The sequence below is a fragment of the Malus sylvestris genome, chromosome 10 (genome assembly GCF_916048215.2).
Source record: "Malus sylvestris chromosome 10, drMalSylv7.2, whole genome shotgun sequence".
NCBI lineage: Eukaryota > Viridiplantae > Streptophyta > Magnoliopsida > Rosales > Rosaceae > Malus > Malus sylvestris.
Genome location: NC_062269.1, coordinates 22,989,150 through 23,010,414, shown reverse-complemented (window position 1 = coordinate 23,010,414; position 21,265 = coordinate 22,989,150). Strand labels below are relative to the sequence as shown.

General features: G+C 39.9%; 2 protein-coding genes and 1 long non-coding RNA gene across 4 annotated transcripts; 2 read left to right on the top strand and 1 right to left on the bottom strand.

Annotated features, from left to right (window-relative positions):
• The first annotated feature begins 10,081 nt into the window (after positions 1-10,081).
• LOC126587920 (uncharacterized) lies at positions 10,082-12,079 on the top strand. 2 transcript variants are annotated; one of them, XR_007611263.1, is made up of 5 exons: positions 10,082-10,218; positions 10,346-10,504; positions 10,765-10,863; positions 10,962-11,028; positions 11,882-12,079. It is a non-coding gene; the product is annotated as an uncharacterized LOC126587920 (long non-coding RNA). The 2 variants fall into 2 exon arrangements; XR_007611262.1 differs by lacking the exon at positions 10,765-10,863.
• An 853-nt stretch (positions 12,080-12,932) lies between these two features.
• On the top strand, positions 12,933-14,967 carry LOC126587649 (protein CHAPERONE-LIKE PROTEIN OF POR1, chloroplastic-like). Its single transcript, XM_050252738.1, has 3 exons — positions 12,933-13,370; positions 13,888-14,248; positions 14,652-14,967. Exons 1-3 carry the CDS (start codon positions 13,041-13,043, stop codon positions 14,825-14,827), a joined length of 867 nt encoding a protein of 288 aa, XP_050108695.1. The 5' UTR covers positions 12,933-13,040; the 3' UTR covers positions 14,828-14,967.
• A 744-nt stretch (positions 14,968-15,711) lies between these two features.
• On the bottom strand, positions 15,712-20,089 carry LOC126587648 (protein ALTERED PHOSPHATE STARVATION RESPONSE 1-like). The gene is made up of 4 exons (XM_050252736.1): positions 18,601-20,089; positions 17,157-17,383; positions 16,849-17,066; positions 15,712-16,753 (listed from the first exon to the last, which is right to left on the bottom strand). Exons 1-4 carry the CDS (start codon positions 19,511-19,513, stop codon positions 15,910-15,912), a joined length of 2,202 nt encoding a protein of 733 aa, XP_050108693.1. The 5' UTR covers positions 19,514-20,089; the 3' UTR covers positions 15,712-15,909.
• Between the last annotated feature and the right edge of the window lie 1,176 nt (positions 20,090-21,265).

The window sequence follows — 21,265 nt, the reverse complement described above, 5'->3', positions numbered from 1 at the left end:
TCGTAGGAGGATCTCCTTGTGGGTCTAGCCTCGAGTGGACACTTCACCTGAAATGTCCTGAAAACTCATCGGAGTATGGACCCAACCTCGAATGCACACTGACTCGTGAGCCGAGTCGGGAATAAACACTTCTCTGTGCATCTAGGCAGAAGAAGACGTTTTCCCGAGGGCCCAAAAGAGAGTGCATACTACCCAAAAGAAAGTGAATAAAATAACCCTATACATTATAGCTACTGTATTTTATAGTAAGTTTTTTTAGCAATTTAAAAAAAAATTCAAATCATCAAAATAACTTTTTTCTTAATGTGTCGAAACAAGTTACATGCGTGTCACCTTCGTGTAAACTTGTTAAGGACCCGTTATTAATGGGTTCTTATCGTGTGACTCGATAACGACCCGATTAGTTATCGTGTTGACTTGAAACTCGTTATTTTCGTGTTGTGTAAGAAATTACGAAGTCTACCCACAACTGCTCTCAGCCAGAAGCATTCCCGAGTAGCTTCATGTGAGGTGAGTATTTTAGCATGGTTAGACGAAGTGGCAACTAAGGTCTCTTTGGTTGACCTCCAAGATATTACAGTGCCTCAAACGGTAAAGATGTAACCCGTTTAAGAGCGAGCCTTGTGCGGGTTAGATAAGTAACCCGCGCCAACATAGTTAACAAGGGGGGAATTGACTCAAGAACCGTGAGGGTTGCGGCATCACTTGAGGATCCGTATGGATATAATAGGCCCAAATCAAGTACCTTAAAGGTAATGGAAGATGTCTTTAACATCATTCTAGTGTTTGCATGTTAGTACATTACTGTATCTTGCCAAAAGATTAATAGCAAATGAGATGTCGGGTCCAGTGCATTGAGCTAAGTACAATAAAGCGCCTATCACACTTAGATAAGGAACTTCTGGTTCTAAAATCTCTTCTTCATCCTTATTCAGATGGAAGGGATCTCATTTTGCATTTAGCGATCAAACGACCAGATGAGCAATCGAAGCCTTTGCTTTATCCTCGTCAAAGCGGTGCAACACCTTCTGGGTGCGATTGATGTACTAAGATTCCATCCGAACCGTGCTTTATCTTGAGACCGAGACAGTATCGAATCTTTCCTAAATGTTTCATCTTAAATTCTGACTTGAGGTGCGCGACAATTCTGTCGAGCTCTTTAGGAGTTCTAGTAAGGTTCATGTCGTCTACATAAACTACAACAATCGCAAAACTGGAATGTGACTTCTTAATGAACACGTAAGGGCATAGTTCGTTGTTCATATATCCCTAACTAGTCAAATACTCACTCAAACAGTTATATCACATTCTTTCGAATTGCTTCAAACCGTAGAGTGAATGCCTCAGCCGAATTGAAAGCGTGTTCCGAGGTCTAGAACTATTTGATCCAGTTAAAGTAAGTCATTAGGGAACTTTCATATAAATTTCCATATTAAGATCCCCATAGAGAGACGCATTTACTACGTCCATAAGCTGCATACTCAGTTTTTCGGAAACTACCAAACTGACAAGGTAGCGAAATGTAATCACATCCATAACGGGTCAATAAGTTTCGTCAGGGTCAATAAGTTTCGTCATAGTCAATCCCAGGGCGTTGTGAGAAGCCTTGCACAACAAGATGAGCTTTATAAAACACAATTTTGTTCTTCTCATTACGCTTCTGAATGAAAACCCACTTGTAGGCAACTTCACATGTGGAGGAGTAGAAGCTAGAGGTCCAAATACTTTACATTTCGCAATCAAATTGAGTTCGACTTGTATTGCTTGTTTCTAATTTGACAAACCAATTCTACGTCAACATTCATCAATGAAATGTGTTTCAATGTCATCGCACAATATGATCTCAGTAGCTACTGCAAACATCATCCAAGCTAGCGTAATGAACCAAAATCTGGCGATTCTCGGGAGATGGATTCATCTCTTCAAGAAAGCTTCAGTAATCTAAAACTTCCTTATGAGTTGGATAGAATGAGTAGGCGATAGTCAAATTCACGGTAGGTTTAACAGCCTGTGCCATGGGTTTCCTCTTCCGGTGGTGTGAATCATTTAAACCAAGAGGTCTGCCACGCTTTTGTGAAAGGGCAGAGGACTAACTGATAATGTACGTGGATTGGCCGAAGTGGCGTCCTAGGCCTCCATAAGGGAAATCCGTCATACATTTGGTACATCCATATTTGCAAGCACATTTGCAGCTGGAATATGTGATCTTGTCACTCGAGCTAGATTTGTGAAAGCATTTGGCATGCTCTAAAGATCTAATATGCGTTGCACTTCAGTTTCAGACTGAGCGGTGTGCGAATCTAAATGAACAAAGTGAAAGTCGTCCATGATAATTCGCATCGTTCTCCAGGAATGGTGACGTTCTTATTTCCTCTAGCAATGAGATGACTGTCTCATAGAAGTGACAATTTGCAAAACGAGGGGTAAAAATAATATCTATCAAATTTTCTAAGTAACGAATAATTGAAGGAGAATTATATCCAACATATATTCTCATCATTTGTTGAGGCCTCATTTTTATACGTAAGGACGGCGAATTCGGCACATAGACCACACAACCAAAAATGCGCAAATGCGTTATGTCCGGTTCATATCCGATAACCAACTGAAGGGCTCTATATGGTTGGGTCGCAATAGACCTCAAGCGGACTAACATGGCTACATGCAATATTGCATGGCTTCATGCAACAATCAGGAACTTGGTACGTATGACCAATGATTGAGCAATTATTTGTAAACACTTAATAAATGCCTCTGCCAGCCATTATGGGTGTAAACATGGAGTACATGATGTTCAACTTTAACCTCAACCAACATGCAATAGTCATCAAAAGTTATAGATGTGAATTCTCCAGCATTATCCAATCGAATAGATTTGATTGGATAATCAAGGTGGTGAGCCCTGAGCTTGATAACCTAAGCCAACAATTTAGAAAAGGCAGCATTCCTTGTGGACAACAAGCACACATGTGACCAACGTGTGAGAGCGTTAACCAATACCAAAAAATATTTAAATGGTCTACATGGAGGGTGAATCGGTCGACAGATGTCCCTATGAATCCTTTGCAGAAAAGTATGAAGATTCGAGCGAATCTTGTAATAAGAAGGCTTAATGATAAGCTTTCCCATAGAACAAGTTTAACATAAGATTCGTTGAATAAGCTTTGGTTTAGTGGATGCCTGTGTGAAGATTTGAGGATACGGTGCATCGCTGTTCGTCCAGGGTGTCCCAAACGATCACGCCAAAGTGTAATTTCGTGCGCAGTCATTGAGGTAGGGCTGGCCACATAGTGACTCTCTATAGGGCGTATGGTTGTAGTATACAAACCACTCAGGATACGGTCTATCTTCTCTAAAATATGCTTCTGGCCATATTAGTAGAAAGTCAACTAAGTTTTCTACATAGGTTTCAGCGTGGTAATTATTGTCTCGAACGTCTTTGAAGCTTAACAACGTTCTTCTGGAACGTGGAGAATAAAGTGCCTCATCAATGGTCAAGATTGTACCCTTGGACAATATTATACGTGTCTTAACGTATCCTTCGATTAGGTTGGATGGGCCTGTGAGGGTTGTCAAATGTGCATTCTTAGGTACATTCTTAGGTATGAAGTTAGTGAAATAGATTCGTTCATACAAAATGGTGTGTGTGGTTACACTATTTGCCAAACAACTAACTTTCCCACTAGTCATACCTATAAATAAAATTAATTTTGAATCGGTCACATGCATAAAAGTTTTAAAAACAAATATCCATTCAAAATAATTTAAGTATTTGAGGATGGTAATTAAAAAACTTAATATCCAAAATTAAAACAAATCACCAACAAATAATCCAAATATAAAGGAAAATTATTCAAACTTAAACCAAAAAAAAAGAAAAAAAAAAGGGAAGGTTTGGCCACTTAGTGGAATTCGGCCCCAGGGGTCTAAAAATTCAACTAAAAAAATGGTCTATGTATAAGATTCTAATCTTCCATAGGGGGTAAACGGCCTCTTGAAAATCAGAAACCTCCATCTTGGTACTCTCTGGTTCATCCATTTGCATAAAGTTTGATTCAAACTTTGTTCAACAAGAATGATATTCAGCTACAACCTTCAGGGGAGCACGGCAAACACAGGACCAATGGTCTTTTGAACCACAATGGTAACACATATCCGCATCCATAATGTCAGGGGGCTTTGCCCTTATTCTTGAAGTTCGAGGCATTTGAAGTGAGGTTAGAATGCTTTGGGCTCGATTTCCCCCTTAGATGGGTGTTTGCATTTTAGGTGTTGGTTTGTGCTATAGGACGAGCTTGATGATTCTTCAGCAATAGCTGATTCTGCTTTTCATTAAGAAGTAAGATAGAAATCAAATCTGAAAACTTAGTGAACTTCTGAGCCTTATATAGTTAATGCAGGATAATATTGGTAGCAGAAAAGGTCGAATAGGTCTTCTTTAGGAGATCCTCTTCGGTTAAGTACTCGTTACAGAACTTGAGAAGTGATCGGATTCGACAAACTTCAGAATTGTATTCATTCACAAACTTAAAATCTTGGAAGCGCAAATGCTACATGTCGTGTCTTACTTCAGGCAATAAGATGCCCTTTTGGTGATTGAAACGATTGGCCAAACCGACCCAAAGTGCTCGTGGATCTTCCTTAGCAAGGTACTCAGTTTGCAGTGCATCATGAATATGTCTTCGGATGAAGATCATGGCAGTGGCTTTCTCAGCTTTCCCACCAGGTTATCTGTCTGAACTTCAGTAGTTGGGTGCAAATTCTTTATGGTGAGGTGAAGTTTCACATCTTGGACCCACTTGAGGTAGTTTCTTCCGGACACTTCTAAAGCGGTGAAGTCGAGTTTGTTCAAATTCGACATGTCCCTGTCACAAAATAAATGGACAAGAATGTGGTTAGTGTCATGGAGACAAATCAATCCATTCACATAGGAGTAGAACATTAAAGTTCTAATAGACATTTATTGGTTTAAAGTTACATGAAAAAACTTCGGGTTTTATGAGTGATGTTTTAAGAAAAACTTTAGATTTTCAAACAAGGCATGTTTCGAAAAACTTCGGGTTTTGAAAGAATTATGAACTTCAGGTTCATATGTTCTCACAGATAAACACAAATATATACACAGAAATATGCAACAAAAAAATATGCAAATAGGTCTTCGTGGCCTATGATTATAATTAAATTAATTATTTGGACTCTGGGCCAAAAGTAAAGGTTGGAAGAAAAATTATAAACCCAAAGTACCTAAGAAAAATAGATGTTTAAAATTCAGAGCCAAAAACATTGGGGCAAAGCCCAAGAATGGGTTGAGTAAACTGGTGTTGTGAGGTCCAGGCCTAAAATTGGGCTGGGGTAGGCACAGGCTTAACTGTAGGCAGGCCCAGCATCATAGAAAAATGGGTTGTAGGTGTAAGCGCAAAGATAAAGACCCAAATGAGCTTAGATTTGGTGATACGTGGACCCAGATGAACTAGCACATGGGCTGGGATCCGGTGCGATGAAGTGCATGGAATCCATAACAGCCACGCGAGTTGGGTTTTATTGCGGCGTGGTACATAGGAACATTATGGCTAAGAAGGCCAATGTTGGGCCGAGAAGAGCTCTAAAATCCAAAAGGCTAGTGCTCACCAAGAACAGGCCAAACCTATGTGGGCTTGGGTTTCCAACCAGACACCCTAGTTCAAGCTGGGTGATCTCGCCAGAGAAGAAGACCATCACCTATAAAGGTGTGAAAGGCTATGTTGTGGCACAAAAATCACTGTGAAAGGCCGTGTTGTGGCATAAAAATCATTGTGAAAGGTCGTGGGTTCGACGATGACCCATAAAGGTAAACGGAGAGTGAAAAGCTCTCAATATTTTAAAAACCCTTGAAAAATTAAATCGAAATTTTGAAAAATCTGATGGGATTCGAACGAATCTCGGTTAAACGAAGTCGGGGATGAACAGCAGATTGTTAGGATAGTGACTCGTGGGCATGGCTTGGTTGCAGGCTAGCCTGCGACAGTGGGGACACCATGGAAGGCGTCAGGTTTTCTGGGTTTCAAACCTGAAGTTTATGGCTCCGGCTTGTGGGATCGCGGCTCAAGGATAGCTCGACGGTGCGGCTTAGAGCCGCTGCATGCTGGGTTTTCACCGAAACCCTAATTTTCAATTTTCAATTTTTATTCAAATCCATATTATAATTTAATATAATTTCATGCATATTCAACATATAATTCAATACATGAATAGATATTTGATGGAATTCATGGCAATATCAATTCACATAATTCAACAATTATGAATATAATGCATACATAATTTATGTAGAATCTAAAATTCGAAAAACATAAAGTTGGGTCATGCATTATGGTGAATGTTCATGATATCAGAGCTGCAAAAATATCGGGATAAAAATCGTTGTTTTGGAAGAACCTGATTACGTGATGATATTGATGAACTGGTCTGATGCATAAAACTTCCACATTAGATTCCTAAGCGCATTTGTAGGAGTGTGCTAATAACATGTTGTGGCTTATTTTATTTGACAAGGGAGAGAGGGAGGCGCGACAACAAAGAGAGTAAGGAGAGATGTGTTTGTAGGGTTGTGTACATGATGTGTTATTCCCCTATGCAGAGCCTTTATTTATAGTAATAAAGGAGGGAAGAATCTTTCTCTTCCAAGGAATACAAGTCCTAATAGAGATGAATAACTAGTATCAAATCTAATCTAAGATTTACACAATCACACTTTAAGGAGAAAGAAGGTTAGGTGTCCTTCATGGGCTACTCTTTCTTCTCTACTTTGTCATCTTAACTTGCACCCATGGCTACCAATTAACATATTTTGTTGCTAAAGGAAGTTCGAGGGACTGGTAGTGGAAGTAGGACAATGGAGGTGTGGTGCTCTGGTAAAGGTATTTTAGGAATATAGTGCATGGGGAAATAGGATTTTAATTTTTTAAAACTTTTTAATAGTGGGTAGGATTATAATCTGGGTGGAGAAATAAGACAATGGGTGGATCTAGCAGCACTCTAGTATAATTAGGGCTGTAAATTGGCTCAAAAATGTCCGAGCTTGCATTGGGTTCGGCTTGTGCTTGGCTCGTGAAAAAACCAAGCCAAGCATAATTTGACTCGATTAAGAAACAAGCCGAGCTTGAACACTAATATGTTTAGCTCATAAGCTTGTGAGCAACTCAATTTTTTTGCGAAACAACTCGAGGTAGGCTTGAGCTTGGCTCGATCATTCAAGCCCGATACCTAATAGTATGTATGAAAGAAATACTTATACTCAACTCTTGCTCGATACGTATGTGGTGGCTCAAAGTCCAACTAATTCAATTAACAAAACAAAATAAAATAAAAACCAAAATGGGATACATTTTTACCCATATTAAAAGGATAGTTTAGTAGGGTTTTTTTCTTTCTTAAGTACAAATAGTAAAATAGGAGTTCTAGTTGCGGTACAAAAAAAAGGTAACACATACGGCCATTGTATCTTACTTAAAATCTTTAAGAGGGAATTAACGACTTTACAGGTGTGAAGATTTAACAATTGTAGTTTATCAAACACTCAATTGCTTTATTTTACAGCTCTTAATTTTCAGGCTACATGACACACCCCGACTTGGATCGAGGCATGCTGGCCGTCACTTGAGGGTGACGTAGCCATGTGCATAGTGCGGAAGCAATATTAATATAGGAAATGCGAGTAAACAAAAACCAAACCAACCGGAGTACTATATGAGGTAAGGTGCAAGTGTGATAGTGAGTGTGAGTTTACAATCAGAGCATAAGTAACCTAAGTGCAGTCCAGCAGGACAAATACTAATTATACAACACAAAAAGGGAATCCTACATTAGTGATAATCTGTCAGAGCTGTCGTGAGTTCCTCATAAGCCACCAACCAACACTCTTACCTAAAACCTGGAGGGGCACAAAACAGAAAGTGTGAGTGGGCAAAAACAAAGCTTTTCAAAGCCATTTCATTTATCAAAAGTTCTAACCCCTGGCCGTAAAACTTGTATAATTTCCCAGAAAATAGAATATATACATGTCTCAACACCATGCTCAGAAAACGATATTCATAAGTATGCCATGCCAAATATCTCAAAATAACAGAATAAGTAACTTAGGTGAAATAAACTCATGAGAAATAACATATCAGTCGGATCCACCTAAAGTGGCCTGTACGGCTGGGTCTATAGCTCAACAAGTATGCTTGCACAGGAGTCGAAACCACCTATAGTGGTCTGTACGACAGGATTGGGTATAAATAAATAAGCTCTAGTGCTACAATCACGTAAAGACTATACGAATAATCATGGATTACCTACGAGTTGGAACCACCTAAAGTAGTCTGTACGACATGACTGTGCACCTAACTTGGATCCAAGGTGAGCGTATGGTGTGGGAGGTGAACATCATGTGAAGGACTGTGCCCCTAACCACGAGCGGGAACACTAACACCGGGGTGCAGGTTTATGAGCTCTCAACACATCTCACATAATCATCAATTCATATAAACAGTCTACAACTTACTTGGTACTTACCTGAGCATCCACAGCGTCAAATCACATTTATGCATACTAAACTAATTCATAGTCTAAGCATGATACAATAGGCATGACATTTCAAAACATAAATTTCATTTAAAACTCATTTTCTGGGAAAAATACCAAGTATATAAGTATATACTGAAAACCAAAAGCCCACTCACTGATATGTGGAAGGGTCGTAGCCCCTGAGTCTCGCTTGATTGCACTCGTCCTCAGGATAGGTCTCACCTATATGCGAAACAACTATATAAACGTTATTTTAAAGCACATACACAAAACTAGGTAATAACTTCTCATACATTGCTCAATTGGGGTAATTGAATATACCACTGAGACCTACTCAACCTCAGGAACATCCCCATATTTTTAGAAAATTTTTCCGAGCACCCATGCACCGGCCAAAGCATGGCCAAATGCGCGGCCCACGCACAGGCACGTGCCTGGCACACCAAACGGATTCCCTAACGGCGTTAGGGAATATTCCATTAAAAATCAGCATATGCCGTTATAATTACCTGACAGCGTTAGAATATTCTGTCAACTTTGATGAAATATTCTCCTCCTTCTTCCTTGGTTCGCCGGTGCAGCTGCGATCGCCGGTTTCTGGAAAAATCTTTAAAACTTCATATCTTCTTCATTTCTCAACTAAAATTCATGAATTATATAACAAAATGAAGCTTGAGATGAGAGGAACAAAAATGAAGCTTGAGATGAGAGGGCCACCTTTGCAACTCAACGGACCGGAGTTTCCCGACGTTCAAAACCTTCCAAAATTCTTCTAAAAGCTTCGTGAAGACGATCTAAGACTTCCAAAAAGCTCAAAACTTCAAGAAACACTCGCGATCACGTTGAGTGAACAATGCATCTCATCGGGGGTTTTCGGTTCTCGAGTTTTCGAAGCTTTCACGACCAACCAAAGGTATAGATCGAGTCCTGAGCTCATAAGGAACACAAAAATCACTTCTTCGACGTCAATTTGTGCTTGCAAAGGTTGGTTTGAAATTTGTCCGTACAATTGTACGGAAATGGAAAGAAATTCGAGAGGTAGAGAAGAAAGAGGGTCAACGGGATTGGTTGGTGTGTGTGTGTGGTCTAGGTTTGGCCAACCAAACCAAAAATAACTAAAACTTAAGTTCCACAAGCTTAGGAATAAATTAAATCATTCCAAAACCTAAGCTTAAACCACACCACCACACAATATAACTCAACGCCTAAGGGTATAAAGGAAATTTCCACGCTATCGAGGATAAAATAATATATACATTCGGGACGGGCCGTCACACTACAACCTAAGCAATTTTTTTTTAAAAAGAAAAACAATACCAAACTCGTCATAGCCCATCCTTGGATTTATTGTATTATATTCTCAATGATGTGAATTGACGAGACAACCCTTGAGGAATATATCGAGTCGTTGGAATTGGGCAGGCATTCGATTTGTTTTGTTGCCCTAGTTTATTTTGGTCAAGCTTAGACCTAAATAATTTATGATTTGTATGGTGTAATGTTGTTGATGATGTGTTAGTGTGAGCACCACACACACACCCAAAAAGTACCCTTCTCTCTCTTCCCTCCTGTGCTTTCTTTCACCCTCGGACTCACTCTCTCTCTCTCTCCTCCCCTCTCGTACGGACAAGCTTCAAGTATCCATTTCAGGCACAGATCGACATTAAAAAGGTAATATTCTTGTTCCTTGCAAGCTCCTGAGTACATCTATACTATTTTTAGAACGTGAAACCTTGAAAAACCCGAGAAACCATAACCTCCGATTTGGTGCACTGTTCATGCACATGTAAATGTGAAGGTTTCAGGTGATTTGAAGCTTGTAGGAAGCTTTAGACATCCCTACGAAGCTCGGAGAAGAAAAACCAAGCAATTGGACATCGGGATCGTCAGTTTCAAGCTTGGCCGGTTTTCTCGAAATTCTCCTGCGAGATTCCGTGAGATTTAGGTCTTAAAACAGGTATGGGAATGTTCTACAAGTTAAGATTAATTTGGCACTAATTTCATGAAATTTGGATGAAAATCGATCGAGATATCAAGGTTTTAAAATTACCCAGTTTCCGGTGCCGATGACGGTTGCCGGAGGTTTAAGGTTGGGGATGACGGAATATTCCGTCAACTTTGACGAAATATTCCAACGGCGTTAGTTAACTTTAACTGTTTCTGTTACTATATAACGGAATATTCCTAACGACGTCACTGTTGCCGTGGGTGTGCCAGGCACGTGCCTGTGAGTGGACGGCGCGTGGCGGCACGTGGGTGGTCGGAAAATTATTCTAAAAATATGGGGATGTTCGTCAGGTTGTGTAGATCACGTTGGTATATTCAAACACCCCATTTGAGCATTGTATGAGAAGTTATTAGCTAGTTTTGTCTATGTGCTTTAAATAACATTTTTATATTTAATTCGAATATAGGTGAGACTTATCCCGAGGACGAGCGTGTTCAAGGGCGACTCGGGGGCTACGACCCTTTGACATACCAGTGAGTGGGCTTTTGGTTTTCAGTATATATTTATATACTTGATATTTTCCCAGAAATATGTGTTTAAATGAAAGTATGCCTTAAATGCCATGCATATGAATTTATATTTTGTATATGAATTGGTATATGATGCATTATATAATTGTGGTGCTGTGGATGCTCAGGTAAGCTCAGGTGAGTTATGTTTGGTTATGTGAATTATCGATAATGTGATATGTGATTGAATAACGTTGAGCTCATAAAACTGCACCTAGGATGATTGTGATTTAGCAAGAGATATGGCACATGCCTATTTATAATGTCACCTCCCGCACCATATGCTCATATTGGATCTAATTTAGGTGCACAGTCTTGTCGTACATACCTTATTTATGATTCCGACTCGTAGGTGACTAGCAATTTATCACCCAGTTGTTATGTGAGAGTAGTATTGAGCATAATTATATTACACCCAGTATTGTCGTACAAACTTTTTCATTTGGTTCTGACTCTTGTGCAGCATAGTGCCGTATAGGTCATTGTAGTGACTCCAGCTAGATTGACTTTTGAGTTATGAATTCAGTCGTACAGACTACCACAGGGGTTCCGGCTAATATGTTATATTTCTATAAGTTATTCTCACCTGAATTACTTACTTTGTTATATCTTGGCATGGCATACACATTAATATGATTATGTGAAGCATGATTTAAATTGATATATTTACATATATAATTATGTATATGCTTATATTCTGATTCTGGGAAATATTATACATGTTTTACAGCGAGGGGTTAGAAATGTTGAGAAATGAAATGGTTTTGTAAAACATTTGTTTTTGCCCACTTACGTTTTCTGTTTTGCGCCCCTCCAGGTTTTAGGTAAGCTTGCAGTTGCTGGGCACAAGGATTACGGTGTTCTGACACATCAAAATAATTGTAGGACATCTTATAGTACTGTACAACTAGTACTTGTCCTACTGGATTGCACCTAGACTTGCTATGCTCTGATTAGGAGTATTTACTTTTGTATCTTACTCCTAACACTTCCTGTTTATTAGTGCACTCTAGTACTCCGGTTTTTAATTATTCATATATTCTTTATCTTTATTGCTTCCGCACAGTGCACATGGCTACGTCACCCTCACGTGACGGCCATCATGCCTTGATCTCGATCGGGGTGTGTCAAAACTAGCCTTTAATCTCATTGAATTCCATCTATAAAAACTAAATTATATTTTCTATTTTTTTTTAGTGCAACGATATCGTTAGTAAGTTAAATGTTAGATTAGCCACCGACGGAGTTTGAACCCACGCATCATGTAAGGGCACAACACCTTTCAACCACTGTGGTAAAGGGCCACTTGCAATTATGTTTTCTATTATAAGGCATTGTGTTTGAAAATTTTGTGTTGCATTTTTATATTTTATATATTTTGTTTAAACACACCCGAATTAATTCATTATAAGAAATAGTTCGAAACAGTTTGAGCTCAGTATTGGACTTGAAATTTTTTTAGCTTCGCTCAAGCTCGAAAATTTTAAGCTCCGCTCTAGCGCAGGTCATATAAGAAGCAAGCTAGGCCTAGCTTGAGCTTGAAAAAAAATTTGAACAAACTAAACAAGAGCGTAACAATATGGAAACTTTAACGAAAAGTATCCGGTATTGTTCACTTTAACGAAAAACCACATTTTTACACTAAAAAGTCAATCCTGATACTATTCACTTTACCCTTTATTTTGTCCTTATCATTAAAACTCAAAGTTTTCAAGCTCTTTTCATTAGTTTTCCTTAATAATATTCGGTTTGGCTAAGCTTGTTTACAGTAATTAGTTATTGTTGATCCTGCTAATACGATGACTTGTCCATCAACGGTCCACAATTATAGATGACCCACTCCCCGGCAAAGACAGTCCATTACTACACAACTCCCCAGAACCTGAAACGAAACCGATTTTTTACTTTTCATTAGCCCCCATATCGCCACGCACGCTTCTTTCGCACCAAATCCAGCCTCATATTTCTTCGAACACATGGCAGTCACTCTCTCCGTCCGGCCCCACCGCCTCTCCGCCGGCTCCTCCTTCCCCCGCCCGCCAGTCCGCCTCCCCGGCCCGCCCGGAATCCGAAAGCCTCCCATGCAATTTGTGCCTTGGAGGGGCTCCATCGTCCACCCCCGCCGCACATTAACCTGGGCCGCCACGGCCGGCTCCAGGGCCGACGACAACGCGCCTTTCGAGATGTCGGTCGAGAACGCCCTCAAGCTTCTCGGCGTCTCAGACGGCGCGTCGTTCGATGAAATTCTTCGCGCCAAGAACTCGATTGTCGCGGCTTGTAAAGATGACCAGGAGGCGATTGCACAGGTTATTGCATCTCCTCATTTTCCATTCGAATTCGTATAAGTTTTCGACTTTCTGAAATTTATGCCAATCTCGTTTTGATATTTTTTCTGGGTTTTGTACGAACAAATGTGGGTTGAAGTTGAACTAATTAATTTTTGAAAAATAGCAGAGATTTGAATGTTTAAGGGTCCTTTTTTTATGTTGAGTCTATTGAAATCTGTATAAGTTTAAGCTCTAGTTCATGTAAATTTGTTTATTTAAATAATTATTTTCTAATTAATATATTATTTTGACTGTTTATGATTTGTGCAGTTAATAAATTAATCTGTTTTACTCATATTTGATTTAGGACCACAAATTTGCATAAGACTCAACTTATTGCTTGCAAGCTACGAATGATAGGTGTTTTTTTTTTGGGTAATTTTGGATGATGGGTTTGTAGATACACAAGAATTTATTATGGTGGTTTCAACTTTTGGTTTGGAATTTTGTAATGTCATGATTATGATTTCCTTATTACTAATGTTTATTAGTTTAGGTTGAGGCGGCATACGACATGTTGCTTATGAGAAGCTTAACTCAGCGACGGGCGGGGAAAGTTGTGAATAGCAGTGTTCGTTATGCTGATGTAAAGCCAGTGAGTGCTTCTGGGATTGGATCAGTGCCTCAGTGGCTGCAGGCTACCGTGAAGAATCCACCCATTGCAGTGGAAACGCCCTCGACGAGTGATCTGGGTGTACAAGTTGGTGTTTATGGAGCTTTGATGGCCTTAACCTATGTCAATGGAGCTTCCGGTTCTTCTTCGGGGCCATATGGAGGGGCTGATATTCCTGGACTGATCCTGGCTGGTAGCTTTGGAGCTTCCTTGTACTTCATGACCAAAAAGAATATTAAGTTAGGTATGGAGTTTTCTTATGTAAAAGCATTTCTTTATTGTCGCTTATTAGATGTTCGGAAGGTATTAATTTCTGTCATAAATCCTCTATTCGTTTTTTTGTCTTACCGTTTAGCATAATTTTGTCAATCATGAATGAGAGTCATGATTTTGTTTAGTTAGGTTGGTTATCTACCTCCACCTTTAATAACAGTTTATCCATTTGTCCGTAACCACTATATAAGAAAATGTTTGACAAGTATTGATTGGTTAATAAAAGGGTATGTCTAACCTGAAATTTTCCGCATCTGGTATGTGGACAAGTGCATTTATTTAATGCAGTTCAGGCTCCATAGATTCTTGGTTTGTTTTTCTAAATCTGATATTAGGGATTAAGCTTCGGAGTAATTTTCTGTTCATCTTTGTAGGGAAGGCGACTATCATAACAGTAGGGGGGCTTGTTGCTGGTGCCGTGGTGGGTTCAGCAGTAGAGAATTTTCTGCAAGTAGACATTGTTCCGTTTCTTGGTATTCACTCTCCTGTTGCCGTAGTAAGCGAATTTATAATTTTTTTGCAATTAGTGGTCTCCTTATATTTAAAGTAAAAGAACATTGTATATATGACTTGAATGGTGAAATCTGTAATTATTCATTGGCAAGATCATATCGAGCTCTACTTAGGATGTATACCACTGCATGTTGTACAAAACTAACAATAGAAAGTAGTGAAACTTCTCGTTCACCCTTTCTCTCTCTTCCTCTGTTTCACCTTGGTCTTTTCCTTGTTCTACTGTGGATTTGGGAGTCTGTTTATAACTTTATAACTTCAAATTCTCCGTCCAAAGTCATTCATTTGCTGCTGTGAGTTAGAGATTAAAAAGGACGGTGATGGAAGCCAAGTGTGTTGATTGTTGTTAGATCTTTGAGCTTGACGTCTTTGGCCAGTAGAGAAAACGTGGCCGAACCAAAAACATAGTGGAGTAGGATGGTGGGACAAGTTCTGATTTATTGGCTTTTAGGGGGGTGGAAAGGTTGTTTATTGAGTTGGGTTATTCTATAAATGAAGGGAAATGATAAACACACATTTTTAAACTTTAACGTACCATGTTTAATGTTGGTTGCCGTTTTCATTTGACTTGTTCAATTTGACGGCTAAATATGGGTGTGAAAATCATCACCCTAAATGACTCGTGTTTGCATAATTGTGGAAATGCTAACCATGTTGGAATGCTATCCATGAATAGGACGGGGATGATTTTTGAGTTGCAAGAGGAGCATGAAGAGATCACAAAGTTTTTCATCTTTAATGGTTTGAGTTGTGTTATGGTCATTCACCTTTATGATTTCTGATCATTGATGCATGTAGGATCCTCAAAATCCGATTGCACTTAAGTTTCTCTACTCCGTAACCATCCGAGAGTAGAGGAACTGCAATTTTGATGTTCTGAGAAGTCAGACGAGCATGAAAATTTGGAGAAAGATCTGTTCATTTGGAAGGAAAGAAGTCTACCATGAGAGTGCTGCATCACCACCACCCCCATAAACTTAAATAATTGAATCAACATATAGGAATTCGTCACTACTTGCTACAACATCACCACAATAATTGTGTCCCAGCGAGCTGCTTTGACACAATATATGTACACAAATACAAATCCACAAATCCCCAATTCTCAAACGACCCATGTCACCTGCTGCCATTTTCGTCATCCTTGGTGCCGCCTTCTATATACGCTGGGTTCCCAGCTTTATCTGCATTTTCGCTGCAGGTCACGAGATCGCCGTACAGTTTCTGTGAAGCCCTGGAGAACTCCGCTAAGGACTCGAAAACTGAACAAAACCCAGTCTGGATTACGTTTAATGTGACCCTTTGAGTTTCCTGCACGTAGTTTTGGTGTTTTTCCCTCTCCATGTCCACCTTTCTTCTGAACATGTCTATCTGCTCCTTTCTTTCTGTCAAGGACTCGGTCTTATGTTCAATATCTGTCTCGCATTTCTGTTCCACGAGCTTTGGCTCGAGAAACCTGCTCTCTGTCTTCTGGAATGCACGAATTCTTCGGTCGAGCTCTTTGGCTAGGCTGTCAACTTTCCGTTTTTGTTTCTGCTCTTCCCCTTGCTGATTCAACAGAGCCCTCACGTCCTTTGTAAAGCTTCTCAAGGCAATGGTCACCAAAGTATCCGGTAATTTCTCCATGGAAGATAACCAATCATGGCAGATCAAGAGCAACGGGGGGCCATTAACCCCATACGGAGCAGCTGAACTCCTGCTCCTGGAGTATAATTCCTCCTCAGGGACCACAAACTTAATTAGCCAACCGTGGAGAGTTTCAACATATGCTTTTTGTGCAGCGACGTACTCCCTAAAGCACGCATGCCAATTCTGAAGCTCGACAAGAAGCTGAAGCGTAGCACGCATGTGAGAGTTGTTGCTGAACTTTCCATACGCAGAGCCAGCAAAAGATTTCACCTCGAAAAGGATCTTGTGTTGGGTTTCATGAGATTCCAACATAATTTTCCAGGTGCGCATTAAGCTGCACAAGATACAAGGAAAATGTAAACTGATGAAACCCGCAACGAAAACTAATTTGGACGACTGCTTTAAGTTCAATCTGTTAAACTTCCATACCCTTTCAACAACTCAACAATTTGAGGCTGCAGTTCATCATCTCTCAGTATCTGGATTCTCTTGGAAATTGACTCGGCACTCTGAATTGCAATTAAGATTCTGGCGTATAAATCCTTTACTGCTGCTCGAGTTTTGTCCATGGTCTCGTTGTCTCCTATGTCGTGGTGTTTAAGTCGCGAGCATTTTTTCTCATAAAGTTTCCGTGTCATATCTCCGGCCTAGAGGCAATGCAAATGTCAAGTCATCAGACCATATTAGTAAAGTTAAGGAACTAGATCACTCGTGGAGACGGTGCGAAAATAGCTTACCTTAACTTGTTCATAGAGCTTCTTTTCCCAGGCATATAGCCTTTCCAGAGTAAGTGAATGACTTCCTGAATCCATTCCACCATAATCATCGAAAAGATCATTCTTAAATTCCGTCCATGTTGACGAACCCTTAGATCTCGATGCCACAAGACTCTTACATGACGAAAGCTTAGACGATGAAGTCGAGTTATGCCATGTTATAGCTTCAATTAGCTTTGTTGAGTTCTCTGCAGTAAAATAGGATATAGAAACAAAGAGACTCAAGAATAGCAACAGATAGAGCACATGAAGGACTAAGGAAACACATCATATATGGAGTCATTATTGCTACAGAAACCGAGTGTTTATTAGGTGAACATTGTTTAACTCCTCACGTGGAAAGTGTCACATGTAAATCACAGTTTGGCACGTGATGTAACTCGTTGAAATCACAAAAGAAAAGCTTTTACACACATGTCAAACTGTGATTTGTCTGCAAAGATGAATGACTCCTTATCGTTAAGGAACCAAGTTTTTTCCTCCCCTAATATTAAAAGGAAGAACATGTGCAAGTAGTGGCGTAGTCAGGATTTTCAAATAATTGGGTCGTAATATAAACCAAAAAACTTCATTGGGCCATTTCGTCGAGCACTTAGTAAGTACCTACTAATTCTTGTCAACATATGCCGAAAGCTTATGCCAGCATATGTTGACAACTACTATTACTTGTAGAGGCTTGTCGAGAGTGGATACAAGTTACAATGGATAATGTTAGAAGAAATATTTCATACAAGAAGAGAGAAAAGGAATACAATATGATAGAAGAAAATAGAAGAAGTAGGAAGAGGATGTTGTAATTTAGTTTGACTTAACTATTTATAGGAGTCAAATACAATATACAAACAAATATAGATGGGGTTTTTGAAGTTATTGGGGTCAATGACAACCAATGACCCCATGCTAGCTCCGCCACTGTGTGCAAGAATATTCCAACTTTGTGAGATAAAGAAAAGATGTTGAGGTCCATAACCCAAATCATTGGTTAGTCAGCAGCAATTTGGGAGGAAGGTTTTGGACATTTAAGTAAAAAAGGAGTCATGCAAGGGAATTGTTATTGACACTCAACAATACTCATCAGGGCGAGAGCCCAAAAGACTGCCGGATGACTATTTTGGAACTCCAATAACAGCTCCCTTCACTTAATATACAACATATTTCTCAACATTTCAAACTAACTTATTAGCAACCAGATTGTGGTTAGAAGCAGGACACACAAACACAAGAATACAAAAGAAATCACAAAAGGATCAAGAACCTAATAATAAAAAATAAAAAAACAAATTAATTATGGCATATATATTTATCACCAAAACCCTTTGCAAATGAGTTTATAAATTATGCAGCAACAGAAGGAAATAAATATTAAAATTTTCAAGTTTTGAAAAAAAAAAAAAAAAAAACCCACCTTTAATTTCCTCCAAACCAGACTGCATTTGCAGTTTATTAGCATCAAGCATCCTGGACACGTCCTTTGCAGAATCAGAAGCCCTAGAAAAAAGGTCCACAATGTCCTTCAATGCTTCCAACAGCTCCCTCCCTTCAGCTGGTGTATCAATCACAGCAAGCCCCTTTTGCTCCCCCTCCCTCACATTATCCCCCTCATCAACCACCTTCACCACCTCAGCTCCGCCGTCATGCTGCTCTATTCCGCCGTTATCTTCCACCACCACTGCCTTGTTTTCTACCTGACTCTCCTCTTCTTCCTCTTCTAGTTCGGGTATCCCTTCCTCCTCCCTCACCACCCTCAGATCCTCGTCGGAGCTCCGCCTGTACCCGCTTATAACCTCCGGCCTCACGGCATCGAACGGGTTGAAGAAATCCCACCCAAAATCTCTCTGTGGTGACAGCATTGCTGGTGGCATTTCCATATAAAAGTACCCACATCCATGTTCTTCTCTCTCTTCTGTTTTTTGCACCTCTTCTTCTCTCTCCTCCTCAGAGGAGTCTGAGGACGTTGAAGAACCACGTGAGTGACAAGCAATGGACTCATGGGTCGACTCAGACGGCCTATGCTGAAGGAACATTGGGTTGGTTATTACATTTTCAGTGATCGGAAGCGGAGCCGCCACCTCCGCCTCTGCCGCCGGAGTAGAGTGCGGTGAAAATGTGATGAGGTAAGGTTTAGGAGGGGAAGAGTAGCCTGCAACAAAGAAGTCCACGGCGGCAGCCACCGCAAACAAAGCATGGCAGTACTTACAATGCGCCTCCGCAAGAGCGTACCTTTTCTCCACCGCCAGCTTCAGCTGCCGCTTTCTCTCCCTACAAATTGTCACAACTCCTCCTTCTTCCCCCAGCTTGGAGGCAACACATCCCCCCATCTCTCTCTTGCTAAAGTTTGAGCCCTTCTGCCTTTGGGAAGTAAAAAATTGGGGGTAAAAGTGAGAAAGGTGATTTGTTGGAGGAATCTGTGGCTTCTTTTAAATAAAAAGGAGGTGGGTTCTTGACAAAAATGGCAATGTGCTTCTCTGAAATTTTATGTAAAATATGTAGCTTTTGGAGAAATGTGAGAGAAAATTAGGAATCCAGCTCTCTGAGAGCAGAAGTCCAGTTCATTTCCTAGCACAGAAAACAGAGAGAGAGAGAGAGAGAGAGAGAGAGGAGATGGGGGAGCAGAGCAGAGGAGACAGGAGAGTGTGTTGTTATACTTTATTTTTGTGGTTTTGGGAAGGAAATATTTAATTTTTCTGCTAAAAAGGACCGTTGAACAGAGTGGTGTTTGCGGTTTCTAGGACAGATTTTTATCTCCTCTATTTCCCTTAACCAGGTAACCTTGACCAACTTACGAGTTGCTAAACATGTATGCACAGAGAGACAGAGTAAAGGCCAGGCAGAACCCTAGGAGGAGGGAAAGAAGGTAGGGGCTCGAGAAAGAGAGAGAGAAAGATGGAGCGAGCGAGAGAGAGCTAGAGTGTTTTATTTTAGGTATGTTGTGTTTGGTAATTTGAGATATCCTTGAGCGGGATCGCGCTAAGATAATAGTTTTACGTGTTATACTTATTAGGCTAGTATGGCATTGTTATGTTTTTAAAAGGAGATGTGTTATTTACCCTCTTTTATACTTTTCACACATATTTTTTATTATGACCGTCGGATGAAATGAATTAAAGAAAATAAAAGGGTAAATCGTCAAAATGGTCATTGAGATTTGCATAACTCATAACTTTGGACCCTAAGATTCCAAATCGATAAAAATGGTCCCTGAGATTGTCCACCATCCATCATTTTGGTCATTCCGTTAAAAACTCCGTTAAGTGTCCTGAAACTCTTAACCGAAAATTTGGGCAATTTTCAAAGTTTCGTAACTCAATCGTTTCTTAACCAAATTCGATCCATAATATATCAAAATGAAGATAGGAAAGTGTAGAATAAGATTATACCTATTTATAAGCCCAATGGTTGCCGGAGATGGCCGGAAAATAGCCTCAAAGTTGACTGGTCCAAGTGAAAACTTGAAAACTCGCCGAAAACTGGGTAAACTTTAAACATTCATAACTTCTTCAATACTCAACGAAAAACGAAAATCATACTTCTCGACGAGAAGAAGAGAATGGTACTTTTTTTTATGGCTAACTCGTTGTGGTTTGGCCAGAAAACGGCTCCAAAGTGGCTAACTCGAGATCAAGACAGCCACTTTCGAGCCGTTTTCCGGCCAAACCAAGTTGACAAAGGTACCATTCTCGTCTTCTTGTAGAGAAGTATGATTTTCGTTTTTGAATCACTTTATTTCGTTAAGTATTGAAGAAATTATGAATGTTTAATGTTACCTTTTTCGACTTGGTTTGACCCAGTTTCCGATGAGTTTTCAAGTTTTTATTCAGACCAGTCAACTTTGAGGCTATTTTCCGGCCATCTCCGGTAACTATTGGGCTTAGAAATAGATATAATCTTATTCTACACTTTCCTATCTTCATTTTGATATATTATGGGTCGAATTTGGTTAAGAAAAGATTGAGTTACGAAGCTTTGAAAATTGCCCAAACTTCCGGCTAAGAGCTCCGGGACACTTAACGAAATTTTTAACGGAAGGACCAAAATGTTGGATGGTGGACAATCTCAGGGACCACTTTCAT